The sequence below is a fragment of the Acomys minous genome (genome assembly GCF_964271855.1).
Source record: "Acomys minous genome assembly, chromosome: 12".
Classification (NCBI taxonomy): Eukaryota; Metazoa; Chordata; class Mammalia; order Rodentia; family Muridae; genus Acomys; species Acomys minous.
The window spans coordinates 64,840,359-64,864,683 of NC_140493.1; the positions used below are offsets into that span (position 1 = coordinate 64,840,359).

Sequence of the window (24,325 nt, forward strand, 5' to 3'; positions counted from 1 at the left end):
TAGGTCTGAGGTTAGGTGCACCTGTTTTCCTGAGATTTCCCTGGGCAAGCAGGTCCGGAATTCGGCACTTTACCACCCACAGTTCAGTCTCAGATACCAAATCCATGCTATAGAGCATGGCTGCAGATCACCAGAGTAGGTACAGGTCCAGATTGTGGTAACTGGAAACCTGTCCTCCCTGAGCCACTTAGAAGAAATGAGGTCGGACACACCTGTGGTCTGGACATTGTGGACCCATTTGACCTAGGACTCTTCAGGTCTTGTGGTCTGTAGATCCAAGAAGGGTTCCTAGTCTCCACCTGGCAGTGTTTGGCACCACCATTTTTGATCTTCCTGAAAAGCAGCATCCTGCTTTTAAAGATCAGAATCTTTAAAATATCCTCCTAAAATATTCTTAAAGATTATATATATGTATATCAGTGCATGTATGCATGTGTATCTTTGTGTATGTTTGTGTGTGTGTGTGTTTTCATGTTTCGTTTTGTGCACAAGTGAGTCCAGGTAATCATATAAGCCAGAAGAGGACATCTTGTGCTTTGGAGCTATTCTATCATAGGGGTAATAACATAATTTTCATAGTTGAGCAGTGAATCAGGCCTTATTAAAAAGCAGGACATGGTATGAGATACTAAAGACAAGACACAAATCCATATTCTTTAGTATTCTTTATGTTTATCAAACCATCACTCTTCTAAGTTTAAATCATCCACTTCCTTGGATTATGTCAAGATTCCCTTACCATCCCCCTGTAAGGAGGAAAATTGTTTTACCTTCATGCACAAACATGAGTTCACTCTCCCACAAACTTCCTAAATTTTTAATCACCATTCTACTGGCATCAAAGTAATTCACACAGATATTAAAAGAAGTTTGATTTTAGTTTGAAAGTTTTTTATTCTAAATAAAAAAAGAATATTTACACTCTACATATGCCTGAATTTTTATAAATTGTGAAATAAGTAGATCAGGGCAAGATTATATGGACAACACAGATAACTCTAGGAGCCATGATACTGCTATGCGATATCATTAGAGGAAACAGTGAGCATAATTCTAAGAGACAGATCATGCACTGTACCCCAATATTTGTTGGTTATGTAACAATTTTATATTTGTCAGTTAGAATTCATTTACCAGTCAGACTATCTGGCACAAACCAAGACACAGTCCATGGACAGAGCTAACCACTTAGATTATTAATGATACTCTGCTATGCTTGTAGACAGAAACCTATTTGTGTTGTCCTCTGAGAGGCTTTGCTAAACACAGGTTTAAAACAAATGCTAAGAGTCACATCCAAACATTGAGTGATAATAGGAAGTCTTGTGGAATAGAGGGAGGAAGGAGAAAGAGATCTGGAGGTGACACAAGATCCATAAAAATACCAAAAGAGCCAGCTAACCAAGGCACTTAGTGGCTTGCTGAGACTGAGGCAGCAACTAAGGACCATGTATGAACTGGACCTATGCCCCCTACACAGATCTAGATGATGGGCAGCTCAGGCTTCATGTGGGTCCTCTAGTAAGAAATTTCGGGGCAGGTACTGACATGGATTGTGATGCCAGATTTTTTATTATTTCCTCCTTGTGGTACTATCTTTCTAGGTGCCACGAGAAGAGGACATGGTCAGTACTGATGCAACATGGAGAGATGACATGCATAGGAAGTGATTCTCCACTAATCTGAGGCACAGAGAAGAGGGGATGGAGAGAGGAAGGAAGGGTGGCACTGGAAGGAGATAAAGGAGTGGGTCTATAATCAGCATGTAAACTGAATAAATAAATTAAATTAACAAAAAGTACTCATTAACTATGCCTTTAGGAATATGATTTCCCCCTGATCTTTTGAAGAGAATTTTTGTCTGGTCTTAATAAAATTATGTAGCACTTTGGGACAAAGATGCACCCCAGCATCCCTGCACTGGAAGCCAAGATGGAAAAAATCTCCAAGGCCACCATGACCTTGCCCTTGGTGCTATGGTAGACAGGGAGGAAAGTAATCCACACAGTACAAAACACCAGCATGCTGAATGTCAAGAACTTGGCTTCATTGAAAGTATCAGGCAGGTTCCTGGCCAAGAAAGCCACAGTGAAGCTTCCCAAGGCAAGACATGCCAAATATCCAATTACACAGTAAAATGCAATTACTGAACCCTTGTTGCACACAATGATGATGAGGCCATGCTCAGAGTCTCCATCAATATCAACAGCTGGTGGAGAAGCTGCAAGCCAGATTGAACAAAGAATAATTTGGATGAGTGTACAGAGAGGAATAATGTAGTTAAGTGTTCCTGAAACCAGAATGTACCTCATTATTCTTGCAGGAGCTGTGACTTTGAAAGCCAGAACCACTGTAATTGTTTTGGCCAAAACAGTGGAAATAGCCACAGTGAATACAATTCCAAATGTGATTTGCTGTAAAATGCAAGTGGCTGAGTTGGGATGGCCAATGAAGAGTACGGAGCAGAGGAAACAGCACATGAGTGACATGAGTAAGATATAGCTGAGAGTGCGGTTATTGGCCTTCACAATGGCTGTGTCATTGTGCTTCAAAAATACCCCAAGAACCAGAGCTGTGAAGGCAAAGAAGCACAAGGCCATGAAGGCCAGAGCCATCCCCAAGGGGTCTTCATAGCTCAGAAAAATCACAGCTTTGTGGATGCAGTGATTCTGCTCTGTGTTGGCATACTGGTCCTCTGGACACTTCACACATTTGTCCATGTCTGAATCAGAAAGGAAATATTTGTTAGTATAGCTTCAGCAGTTTATTTACAAGATATTTCAATAAGTGTGTTGGCAAAGCTTTGCAATATCTCCACCTTACTGCTGATAATATGATTGAACGACATTGCTGTACAACAATGCTTCTATTTATTAATTCTTATTATCTTTTTAGAGAAGAAAACCAAAGCAAATTTTGTCTATTTAACAGTGTTGCTGATATCATTTACAAGGTTTTTATAAACTAGACTTCTTAAATCATTCTGGATGCTCTCATGAAATGACTTATTCTGATAAATTCACAGAATCTAAACTCATTAACCACAGCATGACTGAATGTCATTTAAAACCTCCTTTCCCATGCACTCAGTGCTGCCTGAGTTCACTGATTGTTTAATTAATGCTTTCTTTATCAGAGACAGAGACTGTCTTCTGCTTGGGGAAGAACTGTGACAGTTTTTCTAATTCCCAGCCTGAGCATAATGATATCTAAGGAACAGTAAAAGAAATCATTAGGGTTGGGAGTGTGTGTGTTTGTGTGTGTGTGTGTGTGTGTGTGTGTGTGAGTATTTATATTTATGTGACCAAAAAAGTGTAACAGATGTGCTCATAAATTTGATAATCATTTGGGAGAAGTAGGAATGTGAGTACGAGAAGTAAAGTTTCTCGGTATATAAACGTAATATAAAGGCTTGAAAACTGTAAAAAATAAAAAAGAATTATTAATATGTCCTTATTTATGTTCTCATATGGCAGTAAAGAAAAACAATTCCTGAGTCTTGATAATGAAAAGCACTAATTCTATCACTGAAGGTAGAAACCTCTCTACAGACTGATCACTAGAAGCTTTTCATCTTTATTTTACCTTCGTGGGAAGCATTCAGCATCTTCTTGCTTCCCTAGTTTCAATCTCTATGAGACCCAAACTTTCTGAACATATTCTGAGGTAAATTTATATATCAATAAGCACCATGGAAGAAACAAAAACAAAACTCAAAAGTTACCTAGATTTTTTTTCAAGATAGGGTTTCTCTGTGTAGTCTTGGCTGTCCTGGACTCACTTTGTAGACCAGGCTGGCCTTGAACTCACAGTGATCTACCTGCCTCTGTCTCCCAAGTACTGAGATTAAAGGCGTGCACCACCACATCTGGCCAGTGACAGATTTTTTTGCGTGGAACAAACTACTTCACTCATAATATCCTCTCCTGAAATGGCAATGGTAGGAAATTTCATTGGAATACCACTGATTCATTAGATAGTTTCACAGAGTTATAAGATGCTTCCTGGTTGTTAAATCTTTCCTGTAGAACAATTTATTGATGGGAAATTGTTACTAGTTACTTTGCCTAAAGTGTTGGAAAGTTAGCTGAACTATGAAGAGAATGTCCTGCTCTTGCACAAGACCTGAGTTCAGTTCCCAGAACCCATGTGAGGTGTTTCACAATTGCCTTCAAATTAATTATAGAGGTATTAGTTGTCTCTCACCTTCATCTGCCCTTATGTACACATACATTCACAACATACCTACAAACCTATAAATACTATTACTCTTTTTCTATCTATTTATGTTATTACCATGAGTTCTTATTAATTTTTAACATTTAAAATAATTTTATTACAGTTTATTTCATCATTATGTATGTTATTTGAGTGCATAGATGTCACAAGGCATTTCTAAGAGTTCTTTGCCTCCTCTCACTATATGGGTCCTGGGGATGAACTCCAGCTATCATTCTTAGTGGCAAATGATTTAAATGTAGAGCCATATTATTGGCCAGAAAGGTACTTTAAGAACTTGAATTTCATTGCATAGTATCAAAGGCAAATGTTGTAAAAACTTCACATTGTCAACTTGCATTTTGTCAAGCATAAGTATATAATCATTTTACTAAACTGGCTTTGTAGGCTGTAATAAAAATTTAATTTTTGTACTAACTACTTTCAGCACAAAACGATTCTAATCTATTATTTCACGAAATTATTAATTGGGTGCTATGTATAAAATATTTGATATAAGACTCCTTATATTTTGTACATTATGTGTTAAGAATTATCTTCACCTTCCTAGGAACAAATCACATCAGACATTTGAAAATGGATGAGTGAATAACAATTGGGATGTAATCAAATTAAATTACAATAAAAAAGGGGGAAAAAGAAAATGGGGCTCTACATATCACACAAATTCTGTCTCATATGCAGCAGTTTTTGCTAATTTTACATTTAATTTTTTGATCTCTACACTAATTTTTCTAAGGACACAGACTTGGTTTCTAGCACCTCCATTACACAGTCCATCAGTTCTTGTGCCATATTCTGTCTTCTGTTGGATTCTTTCCATACACTGTGTACATAAACACACGTAGAGTGTATATGTATATGTATATGTATATGTATATGTATATATGCAAAAAGAATGAAAGGACATTTTAAAAATTCATGACTGGAAACTTGTGTGCATGAAGTTATAGGGGAAAATAATAACCATACCAGATCTCATACAGAATGTGCTCACACTGCATGTCGATTTTGTTTCTTTGAGAAAATATGATGTGACAGACATAAATTGAATAAAAATGTAAATCTAGGTAAAAGGGTTTTTGTGATTGTTGTTGTTGCTGTTATGACATTGTTAGTGTTTGTATTCCTGTGACTGCTAATTGAGAAAATGGTATATTTTATTTTTGTAGTTGCCTTTTAGACTCCTTCAGCATCTCTTTGTTGGTGGAGAGGGGTCTCAGTGTAAAGGATTTATCACAGCAGCAAACACTCACTTGTCTCATTAGAAATTTCATTTTCTGGACAGCGGATACAAATAAAACAGCAGGCTGGCATTCCCTCCTGCCTGAATTTTCTGAATCCAGGACCACAGTCAGCACTGCATACAGAGGGCAGCATCTGAGAAAATAAGATACATATTGAGTTTTACCTACTACATCCATAACTACATTATATTAGCATGTTGAGATATCAATAAGCTTATTTTATATACATAAGCTGAGGTACCACATGTCACTTAGCACATTGTATAATGCCAAAAATCTGAATATATTTTTAAAAGTTGATAAAAAGTGGAGTTCTTTACCAAATCTTAGACATTCTGGAAACAATTTTAGTGTATTTTGAGCAAACACTACAGAGATTGCAACCTGGTTTCCTTGCTGATTTTCATCAAGCTGACGCAAAGTATAGTAAGAAGATAGAGAGCATGGAATGAACCTTACCTGAGAAATTCTCTCTGTCAGAATAACCCATCTTTCTAACGCTAATGCATTTTATATTTGGTATTCATTGTAGGCATGCCAGGTCTACTAAAGACAATGCTGTTGCTAGGCAAGGGTATATGAGAAATGAAACAGAGCAAGCCAGTAAGCAGTGTTCTTTCAAGGGCCTGTGTCTTAGTTTCAGTCTCCAAATTCCGTCCTTGTCTTCCCTTGTTTATAACCCATGAGCCAAAACAACCTTTCTCCTCACTTTGTTCAGGGCCAAAGTTTAATCAAAGCAATGACTTAGCAAGATACGACAAAAGCACATCTAAAACAGACGAAATATCTCCTCAAGTCTCAGATGACAAACACATGCTCCAGTAAATTAAGACTTCAAATCATCACAAACTTAGTGTAAAGAAAAAACACAATTGAAAAGACAATCCTAGTGACAAAGTGCCGAGTTGATGTGTAAGAAGCTGTAATGTGATGTGTTTCCTGAAGTGAGAAGACCTTAAGGAGCCTACAAATATTGTGGGAACCTGAGTAAAAGTCAGTTTGTTTCTATGGCACCAGCCAAGGACAATACATGCAATAAGCATCGAACCCCTACCCAGATCTAGACAATGGACAGGACATTCTGCACAGTTGAGTGGAGAATCGGGGCTGACTTTCACACAAACTCTGGTGCCCCATATTTGACCATGGCCCCTTGAAGGGGAGGCCTGGTGGCCCTCGGACGAAGAATAGCAGGCTACCAAGAAGAGACTTGATACCCTATGAGCATATACAGAGGGAGGAGGTCACCCTCAGTCACAGATGTAGGACAGGAGAGTAGGTGGAAAGTGGGAGGGAGGGAGGAATGGGAGAATACAAGATATGGGATAACAATTGAGATGCAATATGAACAAATTAATAATATATTCTTAAGTTAGTTTGTTTGATGTTAATGGAAGGTTTTCTTAGGTTAAAGGAAGGTTATCTTTGTATTACACTGAACTTTATGATGAGGCTCTGTAAGGAGCATTAGAAATTAGCTGATTGTTGCATGCTTATTTGAATGTTTCATTCAGTATTAAGGGCTAAGTGAAGACCACATTGTCACTGGTGCACAAGTTCATCTCATATTCTCCACATATACAGTTAAATAGAATGCTTCCTTTTGCTGTGGTGGTTGTGAAACAGGGTCTCACTCTTTAGCATTGGGATACCTCAACTCTATCTAGAATGGGGAACATTACTTTCTCTTATTTTCTGAATTTTCTTATAATTTATTCATATTACTTCTCAATTGTTATGCCGTCCCTTATATCCTCCTGCTCCTCCCTCCCTCTCCCTTTCACCGTATTTCTCTCTTCTATGTCTGTGACTGAGGGAGACCGCCTTCCCCTGTACATCATCATAGGGTATCAAGTCTCTTCTTGGTAGCCTGTTATCCTTCATCTGAGCCACCAGGCCTCCCCATCAAGGGGACATGGTCAAATATGGGGCATCAGAGTTTTGTGAAAGTCATTCTCCAGTCTCCACTCAACTGTGGTGAATGTTCTGTCCATTGGCTAGATCTCATTGGGGGTCCATGTTTACTGTACATATTGGTCTTGGTTGGTGCCATACATTGAGAATAACTCCTGGTCCAAGATCTGTCAATCCTAATGTTCTTCTTGTGAATTTCTAGGACCCTCTGTATCCTTCTAATTCTCCATTCTCCCATATTTCTCTCACCTACACTCCCAATAGAATGTCTTCACATCTATTCCAATTTCCTGCTAAGTGAAGACTTTCGAGAGACATGCCCCTTGGGCTACTGTACAATTATAAGTGAGGATATAAATCTTTAGTCATCAGGGAAATGCAAATCAAAACAACTCTGAGATTCCATCTTACACCCATCAGAATGGCTAAGATAAAAAAATTCAAGTGACACCACATGGTGATGAATATGTAGAGAAAGAGGAACACACCTTCATTGCTGGTGGGAATGCAAATGTGTACAACCACTGGTGCTAGCTCAGAAAATTGGGAATAGGACTTCCTCAAGAATCAGCTATTTCACTCCTTGGAATATACCCAGAAAATGCTCCAGCACACAACAAGGGCATATGCTCAACCATGTTCATAGCAGCCTTTTCATAATAGCCAGAACATGGAGAAAACCTAAGTGTCCCTCAATAGAAGAATGGATGAAGAAACTGTGGTATACAAAGCAGGCCTCAATAGATACAAGATGATTGAAATAATACCTTGTATCCTATCAGATCACCATGGTCCTAGGATGCAATTCAACAACAACAAAAATAACAAAAAGCCTACATGTATGTGGAAAGTAAAGAACTCTCTGCTAAATGACACCTGGGTCAGGGAAGAAATAAAGAAAGGAATCAAGGAGTTTCTGAAATTCAATGAAAATGAAGGAACAACACACCTAAATTTGTGGCATACATTAAAAGGAGTGCTAAGAGGAAAATTCATAGCACTAAGTGCCATTAAAAAGAAACTGGAAACATCGCACATAAGCATCTTAACGACACAGCTGGAAGCCCTAGAAAAAAAACAAAGCAGAAACACACAAAAGGAGAACACGTCTGGAAATAATCAAACAGTGTTGAAATTAACAAATTGGAAACTAAAAAACAGTCCAAAGAATCAACAAAACCAAGAGCTGGTTCTTTGAGAAAATCAACAAGATAGACAGACCATTAGCCAAACTAACTAAAAGGCAGAGAGACAGGATTGAAATCAACAAAATCAGAAATGAAAAGGGAGACATAACAACAGACACTGAAGAAATACAAAGAATCATAAGATCCTACTTCGAAAACATATATGCCACAAAATTTGAAAATCTAAGGGAAATTGATGATTTTCTTGATCAATTTCACTTGCCAAAGTTGAGTGAAGCACAGATAAATAAGATAAATAGTCCCATTTCTCTTACAGAAATAGAAGCAATCATTGATAGTCTCCCAACTAAAAAAAAAGCGCAGGGCCAGATGGTTTCAGTGCAGAATTCTACCAGACATTCCAGGGCAAGCTAATACTGATACTCTTCAAGCTACTCCAAAAGATAGAAAGGGATGGAACATTATCAAATTCATTCTATGAGGCCATAGTCAAATTGATACCTAAACCTCACAAAGACTTAACAAAGAAAGAGAATTTCAGACGGATTTTTCTTATGAACATCCATGCAAAAATACTAAATAAATACTTGCAAAACGAATACAAGAACACATCAAAGATATCATTCATCATGACCAAGTAGGCTTCATTCCAGACATGCAGGGATGGTGTAAGATATACAGAAACCATCAATGTAATCCATCATATAAAGAAACTGAAAATAAAAAAAACCCATGATCATCTCTTTAGATGCAGAAAAAGCATTTGATAAAATCCAACACCCATTCATGTTTAAAGTTTTAGAGAGATTGGGGATACAAGGCAATTTCCTCAACATAATAAAGGCTATATACAGCAAGCCAATAGCCCACATAAAAGGAAATGGTGAGATACAGAAGGAAATTACTCTAAAATTGGGAACAAAGCAAGGCTGCCCAGTCTCTCCATATCTCTTCAATATAGTACTCGAAGTTCTAGCCAGAGCAATAAGACAACAAAAGGAGATCAAGGGTATTCAAATGGGAAAGGAGGAAGTCAAATTATTCCTCTTTGCAGATGATAAGCCAGTGTACATAAGTGACCCTCAAAATTCCACCAGAGAACTCCTACAGCTGAAAAACACCTTCAGCAAATTGGCTGGATAAAAAAATTAATTCAAAAAAGTCTGTAGCCTTCCTATACACAAATGACAAGCTTGAAGAGGAAGAAATTAGGAAAGCCACACCCTTCACACTAGCCACAAGCAATATAAAATATGTAGGAGTTACTCTAACTAAGCAAGTGAAGGACCTGTTTAAAAAAATTTCAAAACTCTGAAGAAAGAGATTGAAGATGACATGAGAAGATGGAATGATCTTCCTTGCTCATGGATCAGGAGAATTAACATAGTAAAAATGGCCAACCTACCAAAAGCAATCTACAGATTCAGTGCAATCCCTACCAAAATACCACCACAATTTTTAAAGACATTGAAAGTTCAATTCTGACCTTCATATGGAAAAACAAAAAACCCCAGAATTACTAAAACAATCTTTTACAATAAAAGATCCTCTGGAGGAATCTCCATAACTGATCTCAAGCTGTACTATAAAACAATAGTTATTAAAACAGCATGGTACTGGCACAGCAACAGACTGGTTGATCCGTGGAATCGAATCGAAGAACCAGATATGAATCCACACATATATGGTCACATGATTTTTGACTAAGAAGCCAAATCCATTCAATGGAAAAAGGATAGCATCTTCAACAAATGGTGCTAGTCTAACTGGAGGTCTATGTGTAAAAAATGCAACTGGACCCATATTTGTCACCTTGCACAAAACTCAAATCCATGTTGATCAAAAACCTCAACATAAACCCAGAGACACTAAGTCACTTAGAAGAAAAAGTGGGGAAGAGCCTGGAACATATTGGCACAGGAGACAACTTCCTGAACAGAACACCAACAGCCCAGGCCTTAATGTCAACAATTAGTAAATGGGACCTCATGTGATTGAGAAGTTTCTATAAGGCAGGAGACACTGTCAAGAGAACAAAGCGACAGCCTACAGACAGGGAAAAGATCTTCACCAACCCTACATCTGACAAAGGTCTAATACCCAAAATATATAAAGAACTCAAGAATTTAAACACCACCAAACCAAATAACCCAATTGAGAAATGGGGCTTGGAACTAAACAGAGAATTCTCAACAGAGGAATATCAAATGGCTGAGAAGCACTTAAAGAAATGCTCAACCTCCTTAATCATCAGGGAAATGCAAATCAAAACAACTCTGAGGTTCCATCCTACTCCCACTGGAATGGCTAATATCAAAAATGCAAGCTACATCACATGCTGGCGAGGATGTGGGGAGAGAGGAACACTCCTTCATTGCTGGTGGGAATGCAAACTAGTACAGCCACTTTGGAAATCTATCTGGTGCTATCTCAGAAAACTGGGAATAGGGCTTCCTCAAGACCCAGCTATTCCACTCCTTGGAATATACCCAGAATATGCTCCAGCACACAACAAGAACATTTGCTCAACCATGTTCATAGCAGCCTCATTCATAATAGCCAGAACATGGAAACAGCCTAAGTATCCCTCAATAGAAGAATGGATAAAGAAACTGTGGTACATATACACTATGGAATACTATTCACCTATTAATTACAAGGAATTCCTGAAATTTGTGGGCAAATGGATTGAACTACAAATGATCATAATAAGTGAGTTAAGCCAGAAGCAGAAAGACTCAAATGGTATATACTCATATCTGCATACTAGCCTAAGGGCCATGTTCCATGAAAGCCTTCACTTACCAGGAAACTGGGACAGAGGGGAGAACATCCTATTTGGACTCTAGATGAGAGAAGCATGGGAGAATAGCAAAGTAGAAGGATCCAGAGGGTCCTAGAAACCTAAAAGTAGAACATTACGATAGGCAGATTTGGGCCAAGGGGTCCCACTCAAACTAAGGCACCAGCCAAGGACAATACAGGCCATAAACTTTAAACCCCTACCCAGATCTAGCCAATGAACAGGACATTCTCCACAGTTGAGTAGAGAGTACGTACTTTCACACGTACTCTGGTGCCCCATATTTGACCATGTCCCCTGGAGGGGGAGATCTGGTGGCACTCAGAGGAAGGACAGCAGGTTACCAAGAAGAGACTTGATACCCTATGAGCATATACAGGGGGGGAAAATCCCCCTCAGGAGCAGTCATAGGGGAGGGGAATAAGGGGAAAATGGGAGGGAGGGAAGAATGGGAGGATACAAGGGATGGGATAACCATTGAGATGTAACAAGAATAAATTAATAAAAAAATTTTTTAAAGAAACTGTGGTATATTTACACTATGGAATACTGGAATACTACTCAGCTATTAAAAACAAGGTAGTCCAGAAATATGTGGACAAATGGATGGAACTAGAAAAGATCATACTGAGTGAGTTAATACAGAAACAGCAAGACTCAAATGGTGTATACTCACTTATAATTGAACATTTTCTCTCTTTTTAAAATATATTTTCACAGTTGTTTTGGCATTTGGTAAGATTTTTTTATTTAAGTATTTTATTCAGAATAAATCTAATTTTTTATCCCCTGACTTGTGTCTTCCAATTCCCCATCCCTCCCTCTTTCACCCTATTCCTCTTCCCTAGGTCTGTGACAGAAGGGGACATTGTCTCCCACTATAAGATCACAGCCTTTCAGGTCTCTTCCTGTGAGCCTGCTTACTTTCCCTCTGAGCATCACCAGGTCTCCCCACCGAGAGGGAGTGGTCAAATAGGGGACACCAGAGTCCGTGTCTGAGTCAGTCCCTGCTATCCACACAATTGTGGAGAATTGTGCTGTCCATTGGCTAGATATGGATACGAGTTCTAGGTTTATTGCATGCATTGTCCTTGGTTAGTACAGGATTTTTAGCTGACCCACCTGAGTCCAGATATGCTTGCCTTATTTGTCTTCTTGTAGGTTTCTAGGACCTTCTATTTTCACATTCATCCTTACCTCTCTCACCTAGAGTCCCAGTAGGAAGTCCCAGTATCTATCCCAATCTCCAGCTAGGCACTTGGTAAGATTTTTAATGACCATTTTGAAGAAGAGTGGAGACAGTGCACATTGCTGCCCCATTTCTGTTCAGTATTTTAAGGCATGGTCTCTATGTCACACTGACAGCCTTAGATTAGCTATATTTGTCAAACTGGCCACATATCAACAGAGAATTTTCTAACTATGCCTACAAACTGTTTGGATTAAAATATATACCACATATACCCATAATCATAAAATTCTGATTTTATTGAAAAATTTTCTCTTCATTTAGCACAATGCTTGCAATCTGTTTGCCATAAAAATTGTTTTCTGTCAAGACATTACCTGTTCTTTGTGTTCCAACATGTTTCTCTTTTATTCTGAATGAATGATGGATTTATTTATTTATTTATTTATTTATTATTTTATTTTTTTCTCCTTTATTAATTTATTCTTGTTACATCTCAATGGTTATCCCATCCCTTTGAGCCCAAATCTGCCTATCATAGTGTTCTACTTGTAGGCTTCTAGGACCCTCTGGATCCTTCTACTTTGCCATTCTCCCATGATTCTCTCATCTAGAGTCCCACTAGAATGTCCTCCCCTCTGTTTCAGTTTCCTGGTAAGTGAAGGCTTTCATGGGACTTGCCCCTTGGGCTAATATGCAGATATGAGTATATACCATTTGACTCTTTCTGCTTCTGGGTTAATTCACTCATTATGATCATTTCTAGCTCAATCCATTTATCCACAAATTTCGGGAATTCCTTGTTTTTAATAGCTGAATAGTATTCCATAGTGTATATGTACCACAGTTTCTTTATCCATTCTTCTATTGAGGGACACTTAGGCTGTTTCCATGTTCTGGCTATTATGAATAAGGCTGCTATGAACATGGTTGAGCAAATTTTCTTGTTGTGTGCTTATAACACATTTATGAATATTTTTGTATAGTCATATAATTCCATCTTAGAGTGTATTTATATTGTGTATCTCATTTAACTAATCTGCATTTTTGAATCACTATTGCACTTCTTGAGTGAAATAGAATTGTGTGTGTTGTTGAATTGTCTTAATAGGTGTTTACTTAAGAACTATGCCATCCATGTGCATCAAAGTGAATATCTTCAGAGTTTTTCATTTGTTTGTTTCCATTTCATAACAATGCATCACTCCCATTTTTTATAGAAGGATTCCATTATGATTAAAAATATCTTTTTCTATGGAAGTAATATAGAAAAATTTAGGGTTGTTGTTGTGGTGGTTGTTGTTGTTGTTTTATTGAACCAATCTTGTTTCTATGGATTTTTTATTAGAGAATGCGATCATTAACAATAAATTATTATTGTTGATTATATGGTGAATATTGTCTACGTGTTTATATTGTAGTATTTAATAGTTTTCTAATAGTTGCTCTTCTCTGGAGCTTAGTGCTTTCTATGTGTTCCTTTGATTCTTACATTCATTGTGTGAAGTGGTTCAACTAGTTTTTTTCATCATGATTTTTCAGTGCTTATAAATTCTTGTGATTGTGACTATTATTGAACTCTGTTCTGTATCCTTCTACTATGAGGAATAACTTTTCTCTTTTATTTACTGTGGTTGGCTGTTAAATGTTTGAAACACATCACTGTTACTCTCCTCCTGTAAGAACGTCCATAGTGACATTGACTGATATACAGATGGGAACTTACTATGACAGAGTCTTCTGCACTGCAGCCTTCAACTTTATGTCTTTGTTACAAAATAATTTTTTAAGTTAAATATGTCAGGGTTTGTTCATTTCCTGATTTTGAATGTTTGCTATATAAATGACTGTTGTATCTCGATGGGCAGACATATCACATGAAATTTTGATTACATTATACTCGATATAGTGCTGATGAGTTGAGCATGTCCTTCTTTTTCCCTTGTGTCCCTGGATTGTAAATTTGATCTTTTAATAAGAAACCCTCGGTCTCCTCTATTTTGTATCTTCTGTTTTGTTTTATTTTTGTTATAGTCTGAATTTTCTAATACTTATGCACAACATTCAAGCTTTGCAATCTTGTCCTTATTTTGAACTATTGTTTTGGTGAGACCTTTTACTAAGAATTTTATTTCCTTTAAATTGTTTTTCCTTTATATATTTTTGTTGGACTATTTTTATTATTTTGTACCTTCATGGGATTCCTTTTTCACATCCTTTTTCAGTGGCTTATTTTGTGTTAGTTTTTGTGACCCCTTGTATCCTTCCAGAGGTAATGTATGTCTCCTCTTCTCACTTTTCATAAAACATTCTAATAATCATTTTTGAATTATGTATTTAGCATATAATTAAACATACTCTTATTTAAAATTATGGCTGTAACATATTGAACTAGATAAATTTGATATCATCATTTTTATGTTTGTTTTTTTCTGCATGTATCCTGATATGCATATCTGGAAGCAGAGCATTGATTCTATATTTTTTTTAGTATTGAGTATTATTCTCGTGCATGTTTTTGTAATGCTCAATCAAGCTTTGTTTAGAAAACACATGCGATTTCATTGCTGCCGTTGAATGCATATGTATCTCAGTAGCTAAACTTCAGATCCTGTGTTCCTCTGTATAAAAAATGATTCCTCTCATAACTCTGAGAAGGACTATTAACTGCAAATGTCACAGTACATAAGTAACCTGAGATATAATTTAAAATATAGCTTTAAAATGTAAACAACTTTGTAGTTGTTAGTTCGAATAGTATATCTTAAAACCAGCCACATTAGAATTCGTACCTGTGACATACCCTGGAGCTATGATGAAATCTTTTATTCCCAAATTTTTGCATAGCAAAAATGTGTTACTACCAATAACTTCAAATACACAGAAGGAAACTAGACACCGTTTCATTACTTTGAATGAACTACACAACATTTAAGAGGACCAGGCAAGGATTGTAGTGAGCAGTTTCTTTACATGGCATAATTAAGAGCTGAGGCATGGACAAACTGTGAATATCAATTGATATCTTGCACCCATTTTGCACATTTAAGCTGTCTCACATTCCCACGGATTTGCATCACTTTTTTAATGTCCATATACACCACATACTCCAGTGTTGCATGGACATATATCCAGAAGAAAACCCACAGACATATAAAAAAGAAAGAAAATAAAGTAATAATTCATAGAATATTTAATATGTATCACAACATTATTAATTTATGATTAGGGGGGTTGACAATTTAGGAATTCTTTGTCAGAAGGCTTAAGCAAACATATAAAATAAAAGTGTTGCCTTCAATTTGATCACTTCCCCGTGATGTGGTACATTATCAAATCACAGAGGAAGAGTATGCAGGCAGTCCTTATGATACTTGATAGGCTGGGGTCAGTAAGTAGAGGAGAAGGGTTCCCCTCTCTATGGACTAGGGAAGGGGCATAGGAGGAAGGAGGAGAGAGGGTGGGCCTGCAAGGACACAAGGGAGGGGCCTAAAGCTGGGATGTAAAATGAATAAAATAAAAAATTTAAATTTAAAAAGATAATTAAAACTAAAAGAAATGATGAGTTTGTTTTCTAATGCCTTTGTATTCTTAATTTGCTGTATCATTACACTTAGCCTCAGTCTCTTTAACTTTTTTTATCAGATATTCATAATAAGTGAGGAAATCACTATATAGTAGTAAGAATGGTACCATGAGTATATTACTCACTTTACTGGAAATATTATAAATGAGTGGTCAAGAGTTGTTTCATATTCATATTAAAACAAAACAGTTTCTTTTATAATAAAATACAGTGTAACTGTTGCATGAACTCCTTGAAGAAATAACATAAAAAATAGTGAAAATAAGAAATATAACAGACTAGAAGTAGGTTCCTTATGGGACAGTTTATTTCATTTCACTAACTTATAAAAAGCATAAATGGACCAACTAAACACACAGTGTTTACTTGTATGTAATGGAAATCAGTACAGTTCTTTAAACCCACCTGTCGACTTCCTGTGGCCCACTCTAGCATGTCTTCAGATAAATGGAGCTGTTGACCATGTGGAAAATATAGGCTAATCTTTCCTATCTTCAACTTAAGTTCAAAATCATGTGGGAGATTCCAAATGTAGAAAATGTCATACTCTTTCTGAAGTTTTTCTTTCTTGTTCATGGTCACTTTGTCTCCAGTAGGAGTTATGAAGTGGGTCTTTCTCATCAAGGAGTGCATCTGAAAAACAGGCAGTATTATATAATCTATATGCTCTTCCCAGGTTGGAGAAAATGTATGATGATTACCTCTGAAATGCAATTTTATCGAAGGTATCAGGTGGAGATTCTCAATGAAAACAGAACATTATATTAATTTGTCATATTTGCAGAATTTTAGTACACTGAAAGGAAACTAAGAAACACAAGCATAGATAAGCACTTACACTTCAAACATACATGTACAACTCACAAACACACAGCACACACACACACATGGATCTGCACACAGAGAGACCCACATCTATATAGAGATACGCACATAATATAGCCCCATATTTGTTTACACACACATTAATATACATGTCCAGACACACATATGAACATACAGACACAGACATACATATACACCCAAATAGACAAACAAGTACAGAAATGTACCAAACACATACATAGACACACACATGAACAGACAAATACACATAGGGAGACATAATGAGATACAAACATTCACACAGAGAGACATTGACACAAAAACACATTTATGCTCACAATATCAAAGGAGAGAGAGATAGAAACACACACACACACACAGAACAAGAGATTACATATGTGCAATCCAATATACAAAAACACAGAACACACAGACACATGTGCTTATAAATACAAACAGACATACACAAAAGAGAAACAAACATACACATGAGCATTTAGACACAGACAATTTATGCTCACTTCTATGAACAGATAATCAGATGGACAGAAACACACACATGTGCACACATATCTGTACACACACACATAAATGCAGATATACACAGAGATACACAGAAACACACTTAGAAACACAAATACAGTGGGAAACATATATCCAAACAAATTAGTGTGTGTGTGTGTGTGTGTGTGTGTGTGTGTGTGTGTGTAATAAACTGATTCACATAACTATTTGTATGCAATTATACTAAGACTTTGAGGAAGGTGAACAGAGACTACATTTGGGGATAATCAATTGAGAAAACAATCCCCTGAACTTATTACCTCAAATTTCAGAATTAATGAACACTCATCTCCTTATCAAGGAGAACATTAATGAGGAAAGACTAATTATCTCTCAAATATTAGAACAAGTATGATCATATTCAGTTGCTCTGTTACAGAATCACTGATTTTCACTGATAAGTGGTGTCTTTCATTCCAATACCATTGTATTTGAAGATACATATAAAGCTCTAGATTTATTGTGTCAGCATAAAAACATTTAGAAACCGAGGTTTTGGGGAAACATTTCCTAGTTCACTCAGTTAATCATCTGAGAGACTCTTAAAAACTATGACATTGATAAGATCATGTATAATCCAATAGAAGAAATATTACCTTCGAGCAGATATGACCATGTTTTTTCTCATAGTCAATTGGCTGATTTTCTACCTGTTGAAAAAGCACCTCATGAATGACATGGGCCAAAACATATGCAGCATTGTATATGTCATAACTGTTATCACTGAAGGCCATGTCAAAAGTCTGTGCCATTAGCCATTCCAATGAGAAATTGGTTGAGCAGTTCTTCATTGTCTTACAGTTAGATGCTGAGGATTCACAGTTAAAGTTCATCCACTCCAGGCTTGCCAGATATTTATCTGAGTATTTGAGAGGGTTCAATGTCTGGACAAAATTTTTAAAACCTGAAATCTTACCATGATGCTGTGCAAAAGCAAGAGTCCCATGGAATGGGTCAAGTGTGAAATCGCTCTTACTTGTAGGAACATCCCACTGTGAGGTGGTGATCCATGTTCTTTGTATACCTCCAGATTCCCACATTCTAAAGGCTACAGCAAGAGTACTGTATGTGTCACCATAAAGGATGACAACGTTTGTTGATGATGTCATGATTTGGTTGTAATACACTTCAGCTCTTGACATGTATACCGCCATGTTCACTGGGATCATGTTCACAAAGGCAAAGCAAACTGTATCCTTTTCCATCTCTCTTTTCAAATCTGAGAGAAATTGTGTACCCTGTTCATTGTCAGAGATGGCCAGCCCTACCCAATTGCAGTTTAAATAAAGTAAGAAGGCGACGAGGGCCACGGCAAGAGATGTATCCTCATGTGCCATCTGATAAATATAGGGAAATTGTACACGGTCACTCAGGAGAGGATGGAAAGGCCCATAAGTAAGATGAAGAACCTAGGACACAGGGAGCAGCATGAGGTAACATGCACTTTTAAGAACTTGTAAACACATTTGATCTGTAAAAATCTCTAGAAATTCCCCTTACCTGTTACTTCTCCTCTTATCCCCATTTCACACAAAGAAATTCCATATCATCATCAAGTATCTGAATAATACCATTGAACTACACAGATTGACATATGGCCAGTAAGACCAGTCTCCTCTTTACACTTTTTTTTGCATCTTATCAAAGCCACCAATGGAGACACAAATTAATTAAATTTTAACCGCACAATCTCTCACCTGCTGAGGTTCATGGCTGTACATGAATATGTGATATAATACAGATGCTTCCCAGTTTGGTCCTGTAAGAAATACTGTACAACTGACTACTTGAGCACAGTCATAATTAGGAGAAAACAAATGAGTTGGTTGAGAAACATGAATGAGAACTTTTAATTCTGACACACTTATGAAATGTGGTACTTGAAATACTAAAGACATATTTGGTAGAAGATCAGGGTTTCTGTTTATTTCATCCAAGGAAAAAGCCAAAACCATAGGAAACTGGCTTTCAGCTGGTGTTCTGTAAAATGGTACAATATTTATTATGTACAGAAGTATACACATAATCATTTGAAATCAATATAATGACTATCCTGTACTTGAAGATATTGTCTTTATCCCTATGGTTGGAACAATTATTCCGTGGAATAAAGTTTGCAAAGATAAAAATATGGAATTTTAGAACACCTATCAAATTTCATGTGAGTTCATCTACACAAAATATGCATATTTTATGGAAAGCATTTCCGTCTGTGGTTATTGAGTAATTACTCAGAAGGTAAAGACAAGGCCACAGGTTTAGACCAAGCTGTAAACCTGATTATGTATTCATTTATTAATTACATAGAAATAGGAAAATTACACATGATGTTTGAGCCTCTGAGCTTCTGGTATTTCCATATGAAATTAACTGAATTGACTAAGATAGTGAAAGGATGACTGATGAATGCACAGGAGTGTTTCTGGGGCAATATTTGGTCCCAGTATTAACAATTCATTATAATTAGTTCGAAATATATCTATAATATTCTATTCTATCCATCATCATATTGTTGTTTTGCTTTTTAGATTATTTTTCAGTCAGAACATCTTTTTACTATTTTATTTTCAAATAAATTCAAACACAAGAGATGCATATTTAACTAGATGCATGTTTGACTTTGGAAATCAATCTGTTACTTTATCAGAAAACTGGTAAAAGCTTAACCTCCAGACATAGCTGTACCATACCTGGACATCTATCCTAGGACACTTGCTCAATTATGTTCATAGCAGCTTTATTCATAATAGCTGGAGTCCAGAAAAAGTTGATGTCACTCAAACAAACAATGGAGAATAAACAATGAAATACTACTCAGATATAAAAACAAAGAAAATATAAATTTTTCATGCTAGTAGACTAGAAAACATTTGCTGAGTGTGATAACCTAGACTAACAAAAACACACATGGATGTACTTACCTAGCCATATAGCACAGGATAAAAATACTAGAATTTACTGACCCAAAGAAAATGAGTAAGAAGGAGGAACCCAGGGAGGATGCTTTATTCTACCTCAGAAAGGGAATATAATAGACAGCAGAAGAAGTTGAAGATATGGAACAAGGTAGGCAAGAAAGCTCAGATAGAAATGAGGGTGGATATCAGACCTGGGGAGAGCTGATGCAGCAGGTCAGAGGGCCTGAACAGTAAGAATAAGGCATGTGTGGAGATATCTCACTGACAAGATGGATAAACAAGACAGTTCTGGGATAATATAGTGGTGACTGAGATGAGAAGACACCCTCTAACTAGACAGAACTCCTAATGGAGGAAGGGGAATACCAACCAACCCACAAGAACTATGACTCAAAATTTACCTTTCTTACAAGATATGCAGGGATAAAATAAAGCAGAGATTAGGGAATGTCCAAGCAATGCCTTGCCCAAACTGAGACTCAGAACACAGGAGAGAGACAACCTCTGACACTACTATTGATACTCTACTGTGCTTTCAGACACCAGTGAATCAAAGCAGATGCTAAGAATCAAAACCAAATATCAGACAAATGTTCAGATTCTTGTAGAAAAGTAGGAGGAAGTATAGAAGGATGAAAAACTAACATAAACTACACAAGAAATCAATTTATCAGGGCACAGAGGGAGTTGTGGAGACTCAATCACCAACCAAGGATCCTCAAAAGACTGGACCTAGGACTCCTACACAGATGTAGGTGATGTGTAGTTCAGGCTTAGTGTGGGTCCCCTAGTAAGGGGAGCTTAGATTGTCTCTAACATGGACTCTGTTGCCTGTTTTTTTTACTCTCTTCCCTTGGTAGGGATTCATTTTCAGGCCACATGGGAAGAGTACACATTCAATCCTGATGTGATTGTTGAGTTGAAATGATTTGGTGGGGGAATCCCCTCCTTTGAATAACAGAGAATGCAGATGGAGTAGATGGAGAGAGAATGAGGCAAGGGATAGAGGAGGGAGGGGGCAATGATCAGTAAGTAAAATACATAAACAAATATATTACATTAAAAAAATGTTGTATGCCTGTATGTGTCTGTATGTATGGACATAAGCAATGCTCTTTTATGACATGGACAAAAAATAAATTGAGGTTTTTTATTCTATTTATGGGAAAAATCATTCCTGTCTCTTGCTAGTTATTTCCTACCACCTGAACAATAAGCATCAAATATAATCCTTCACTCGGAATGATTCACTCATATTTTAATAGAATTAGATTTTCATTTAGAAATTGTACCTTTGAGTTATCTTTGTCTATACAAATAGCTCCTTTTAGAATACCCTTTATTACAGCACAGAAAAATTGCCATTGGACATTTAAGGAAAACTCATTAGAAAGTCGATAATTGAACTTGTGTGACAGAAGCACTAACTCTTGCATACTAAACATAAACAACGTCAATTACTTGAGCTACCAGAGTGGCCTAGTAGTCTAAAGTGCTTGCTGTGCTTGGAAACAACAGTCAGAAATCCACAAAGCAAAAAATGTGTAGAGTATCCACATGGTAAAATATGCAATTATACTTAGTAAAATTACTGAAAGAGAAACATAATTGGTAAATGTGATAGAAGTGTCAGAAAATAAACAACTTAGACTTAAAAAGGAAGACACATAATTCTTTTTTTCTTTTTTATTGTTATTATAATTTATTCCTCCATTCATGTTACATCTCAATTATTATCCCATGCCTTGTATCCTCCCATTCCTCCCTCCCACTTTCACCCTATTCCCCTCCCCTATGACGGTGACTGAGGGGGACCTCCTCCCTTTTTATGTGATCATAGGATATAAAGTCTATTATTTGTAGCCTGCTATCCTTCCCCCTGAGTGCCACTGAGCTTTCCCATCAAAGGGACGTGATCAATATGGGGCACCAGAGTTCACGTGAAAGGCAGTCCCCTCTCTTCACTCATCTGTGAAAAATGTCCTATCCATTGGCTGGATCTGGGTAGGGATTCGATATTTACTGCACATATTTTCTTTGGTTTGTGCCATAGTTTGAGCAGAACCCCTGGGCCCAGATCTGCCCATTATAAATGTACATAATTCTTAAATAATTGAAGAGATGTGCTACTAGGAAACTCCTATAATCATGTTCTCAAGTACTGTCAACTACCTACACATGCTACAAACGTAACCCAGTCAGATGACAAGGAAATTAAGTGGTCACCACTAGTAGAGATAGCCTCAATTTTCAAACATAAATTTATACTCTAAGTATTCCTTCTTTATGCTAAATAGAAAATGAAGAACTGGGTTTTGTGCTACTTACAAGACAATGGTTGTGTATGTATACAAGTAAAGATGGAGATATAAGGACAGGTTTAAAGTTCACATTGGACAGAAATCTTACATTTTTCATGGAGGTTCAAAAGTCATGGAGTGACCACATCCAGAAAATTTTAGAGAGTAAATGAACATCTATGTGAAACCTTTCTGTACCTAGGTGTACTCCAAATATTAGGTGCCTCTACACAGGAGCTAATAGATACACAGTGACAGAAACACACTCTATGGCCATTTAATTTTACCTTCTCATGATGAAACTTATTGAAATAGTATGGGGTATGTTTTGATAATAAAGCACTGGGTACTGGGCAATGGAAACTGTCAACAAGAGGGTTAACCTTTATTAGCATGTTGGAGATTGCTTTGTTCACTCAACTTCTGGCCTTGAAATCAAGAGGCTAACTGGAAGAAACAAAATACTTTATAGGCAAATTTAAATTAATAAAATGGCATTAAGTTTATAAAAGACTTGGTGTTGTTTCTTTCTGCATACATTGAAAGAAAAAGACAATATTCAAAGCATTGTTCTGTTTCTCATCTTCAGACCTCTCCAGAAATAATTGTGATGACATCTACATGAAAACTTAAAAAGCACTTACAGCGTATCCAGAATGTTGCTAAAGTAGTCTTTCTCCACAGACCATTGCGCTGTATAAAGAAAGAAAATACACGCTTCCATTAATTCTCTGTCCTTTTCTTCATTCTTCATTCTCCAAAAGCACCTGGAAGGAGTGAAACTCATCATGAGAAGTGGAGTGTTCAGAAGCAAGTAGAACAAAATCAAAGTGAACATCTTTGTCCTACTATAAGCCTTGGTGTTGTGGTTGTGAAGTGTCATGCATATCAGCCTAACAAATGGGCACCCGTGTGTTCCTACCTTCTTTTATTTTTCTGGACAAAGGAAAGTTTATTTGCACATTCATGATTCCTTTTTTCCCTTAGGTCCTTCCTCATTCCTGGAGGAATCTTCCCTGGGACTTGTCATCTGAGGTCCACAGTACATATGAAAAACATGAGTTGATAAATATATTTGATAATAGTTTTGTCTCTGGTTCCATGAAATCATTCAAATTTATGGATTTTAAAATCCCTGAGCAGAGGTTGTTTAGTGAAAGTTGTGTTTCAGAACTATTTTACATATCTGCTTCTGTATACACCAATAGAATTTATGTCAGTAGATTTTTTAGATTATGCACAGTGAAATATAAATTATTGATTCAAAAGGGGCATAGAAAATGGCTCATGACTACATGGTGAGCATTGTATCAGCAAGTATATATGATGCACAGGTAGCCACTTGTCTGGGCCATCTGAGAACCTCAGAGCATACACACTGTGAAATATGTCAAGCCAGTGACAAATAAAGAATTTCTACCCAAAGCTATGTTTCAAGGTTTGGAGAACCAATAATCAGGTGAAATCCAGAAATTTCTTGAGTCCTGTTGTACCAAAACCCATCCAGTTCCTCACAAAATAGCAGCTCATGTACACTTTAAATGTTGATTTTTAAAAGTTCAACAATATCCAAAGAAACTCATGAACTTTGT

The 24,325-nt window shown here is 36.8% G+C and overlaps 1 protein-coding gene across 1 annotated transcript; it reads right to left on the reverse strand.

Moving 5' to 3' along the window:
* Positions 1 to 1,817: 1,817 nt before the first annotated feature.
* On the reverse strand, positions 1,818 to 23,487 carry LOC311579596 (vomeronasal type-2 receptor 116-like; the record flags this gene model as incomplete). The annotated part of the gene is made up of 6 exons (XM_084750304.1): positions 1,818 to 2,722; positions 5,496 to 5,619; positions 16,532 to 16,759; positions 18,112 to 18,924; positions 19,396 to 19,495; positions 23,378 to 23,487. The coding sequence occupies 6 exons, from the start codon at positions 23,485 to 23,487 to the stop codon at positions 1,818 to 1,820; spliced, it is 2,280 nt and encodes a 759-aa protein (XP_084606430.1).
* Between the last annotated feature and the right edge of the window lie 838 nt (positions 23,488 to 24,325).